General features: G+C 33.7%; 1 protein-coding gene across 1 annotated transcript; it reads right to left on the bottom strand.

Annotated features, from left to right (window-relative positions):
- Positions 1–376: 376 nt before the first annotated feature.
- On the bottom strand, positions 377–2,135 carry LOC130730208 (protein TERMINAL FLOWER 1-like). The gene is made up of 4 exons (XM_057582155.1): positions 1,846–2,135; positions 1,576–1,637; positions 1,076–1,116; positions 377–941 (listed from the first exon to the last, which is right to left on the bottom strand). Exons 1-4 carry the CDS (start codon positions 2,047–2,049, stop codon positions 724–726), a joined length of 525 nt encoding a protein of 174 aa, XP_057438138.1. The 5' UTR covers positions 2,050–2,135; the 3' UTR covers positions 377–723.
- Between the last annotated feature and the right edge of the window lie 1,202 nt (positions 2,136–3,337).

Here is a 3,337-nt window from a genome sequence, read left to right as displayed (position 1 = left end):
AGGTTTGCACAACCATATATAAGCAATTGCTTGGCCACATCTCTAACCAATGTGGGACTCTAACAGATAGTATATAGTAAATTTAGAAGGAAAATGAGCGGTAGATGTTCATAGGGCTATTAAGCTAACAAACAATCAAACTTCATCAACACCCCAATTTCAACCACATTCAAAGAGATAAGAAGAAAATACAGAGAAATGAATGATACAATTTGTAATGTGATTAGGAAAACAAAAAGAGATAAGAAGAAAAAGTTGGTGAAAATAAGATCAAAGAGAAAATGAATTCAAATTGCGAATAAATCTAAACACTGCTAACAAATGTATAATTGATCAAGTTTCAACTTGGTAAACCAAACCCTAAATAGACAAACAATTAAAGGTAAGGAAAAGACATGGTGTGGCTCCATGCCTGATCTTATTTCTCCATATAATCAAGATAACCTCATATATAATGATAATACCCATAAGGCAATGCTAATTATATTATACATGATACACAATAACACAGTACAACACATATCTGAGCAGGGAAAGCTAAACATTACAGCATAAATTACTAGTCAAAGAAGAGCTAGACTGATTCCCCTTCTGCAAGTTATTTCTGAAGCCCTTTGTACTCAATTCACATCATCAAAGCAAAACTAATTATACTTGATATCACTTTATTCAATGCTTTAGCTTGCACTAGGTAGTAGCTCCAGCTATAGCTAGCTATAGAAACTAGCGTCTTCTTGCAGCAGTTTCCCTCTGAGCATTGAAGTAGACAGCAGCAACAGGGAGAGCAAGGTCATTCTGTGCTGCAAAACTGCGAGTGTTGAAGTGATCCCTTGAAGATGGTGGACTCACACATTGCCTACGTTTTTGCTTGAACAGGACAAACACAAACCTATGGATCCCAATGTTAGGCTTTGGAATCTCATAGCTCACCAACTCTTTTCCTACAAAATTAAAAACACAGCTATATTTGTCAGTCTTTCTTTCTCATCCACATATGTGTATGTTCATACATAACCATTTATATCCATATATATACATGGTTTTTTCTAGTAGATCAATTGATAAATTTACTTACCAAATGTGGCATCTGTTGTTCCGGGAATATCAGTCACCATCCTGCAAAAGATCAAATAATTTGAACACAAAGTGAATGTTAAATAAATCCTAAGAGGGCTTTTTTAACATCATCTATATATATTTTTGGATCGACTTCTAATTTCTCATGATTAATTTTGACACAGAAGTTTCTCCTCAAAACTAATTTACCTTTAAAATTAGTTAAAGCAGAATTTTCACACATGAACACTGTTATATTGTTTTCCAGATCAATCATCTAACAAATGGCTGTCTGGTGTTAATTACAGTCCATGTTTGATAATTCGTTTATAATTGATTTTAACATCAAAATCAAGTTTGGGAAAAAACTTTTATGAGTAGCTTCTGTATGTCAAAATTGATTCTAAGTAACTAGAAGTTGATACAAACATGCTAAAATAGTCCAAGTAAAAAAGCTAAAGTTAATCAAAGAAAATAACTGGTTTTTATGATTATAGTATGTGTATATATATCAAGTACCAGTGCAGGTGCTCTTTGAGATAAGGATCACTAGGTCCAGGAACATCTGGGTCTGTCATGATCTGCAGTAGTGAAAAAGTGAGACATTTAGTTCAATGAAGCAGGTTTTGTTTTCTTAAGAGAACATTCTAACTTCTAAGAACAGAGTCCTACTGTGGGAGAACATGATTATAGAAAACAACAAACAGGGAAACAGGTCAAGGATTTTGTTTTTGTTCCCCTTTAATGAATAAAAGGAAAAAAAAGTGATATTTTTTTGGAAATATATACCAGTGTAAAGAAGGACCTCATGTCACCACCACCAATATCAACCTTGGGCTTGGTGTTAATAGTGGAAGGGAAGAACTCATGGCCATTGAACACTTGCTTGTTATTGAAACTCACAGTCAATTTCATGCTAGTGGTGAAACTATCAAGTACATCTCCTACCACTCTTCCAACAACTAGAGGATCTGTGGACATTATTTTTGACATTGTTTGTATTGTAAGAGGAACAAGGAAGAAGAGAGAAGAAGTTGGTCAGTGGAGGAACTAAGTAAAAAGTAAGAACTCAATGAGAATTTCCTGCTTAGAAAGGGATTATGAGACACCATATTTATAATGTCTCTAAAGTATCTTTCAAGGTAGCTGTTCTTTTTATTCCCCTTTTAAAATATGTTGCAATATATTTTATTAATGTAGTTTAGACAAAAGGTGATTTCTATGGCTTCCAAGTGAAAACGGGCCACTCCTGATATTGGCTCATTCAAACAAGTGCCTCTAGGGTGTTAATCATGTTATGTGACTAATTTCTTCTCACTCTTCAGGATCCACGTGCAAACTTCACATGATATATACTACCATCTTGGAATTATGTGTGTCTCAAGATTTTCTGTTGTGAGATGATATCTTAATTTTCTCTTTCACCGTCAATCTTGACATGTACTAAAAAAAGACATAAGTGTAAGTGTGACAATTATAAATTTATATAGTGTTTTTTAATTGAAATGTTAAACTCTTATTGATGAAACAGAAAATAAGTCACAGATGAAAAAAATTAATACAAGTATTTTAAAAAACAAACAAAAGCTAATCCATAAAAGCCCAAAGAGCAAAAGCTATCCCTCTATTGCTTCCCTGTTTTGCAAGAGAATCAACAAATTAAAGACAGCTACTTCTCTGAATATGTGCTTAATCCTCAATCAATTTGTTTCAGTCCTAAAACATATAAGTATGATTTAGCTCATGTATCAGTTTTCAAATGCGACACTTGTCATAATTCGTCCACCCAACCGCAAAAAATAAATCACTCTCAACAATCACGTTCTTGATTTTAAACTCTTGATAAAATGTGAGTGCATTGAGGATAGCTAGAATTTTGGTTCATATGCCCACTTTCACCCGGTCGACTTAGAAAACAATACAATGACACTGTGAGCTCCAATTCAGGTATTAAATAGGTGAGGCTTTCTAAATATTTATTTAGGAAGAAATTAAAGAGATAAACACAATATTATATTTCACTTGAGATATATGATTGTTTGGTATGTGAAAAATTTGGGATGACAATATCAATTTGATCTGCTGAGCCAACCTGCTCAACTTGTTAGGCAGGGCATGGCGGGGCAAACAATTTAACTCGCAAACTCACATGACCCACCCCACTTAACACGCAAACTCACCTCACTTTCAATATTAAAATGTCAATCTGCAACTCAACGGGCCAACTCACAAGCGAACTTATATCTTTTATTTTAAAAAAAGTGTATATTTTAGTGTTTTA

The sequence above is a fragment of the Lotus japonicus genome, chromosome 1, assembly GCF_012489685.1.
Source record: "Lotus japonicus ecotype B-129 chromosome 1, LjGifu_v1.2".
In the NCBI taxonomy this organism is placed as follows: Eukaryota; Viridiplantae; Streptophyta; class Magnoliopsida; order Fabales; family Fabaceae; genus Lotus; species Lotus japonicus.
This window is presented reverse-complemented; position numbering and strand designations above follow the sequence as displayed.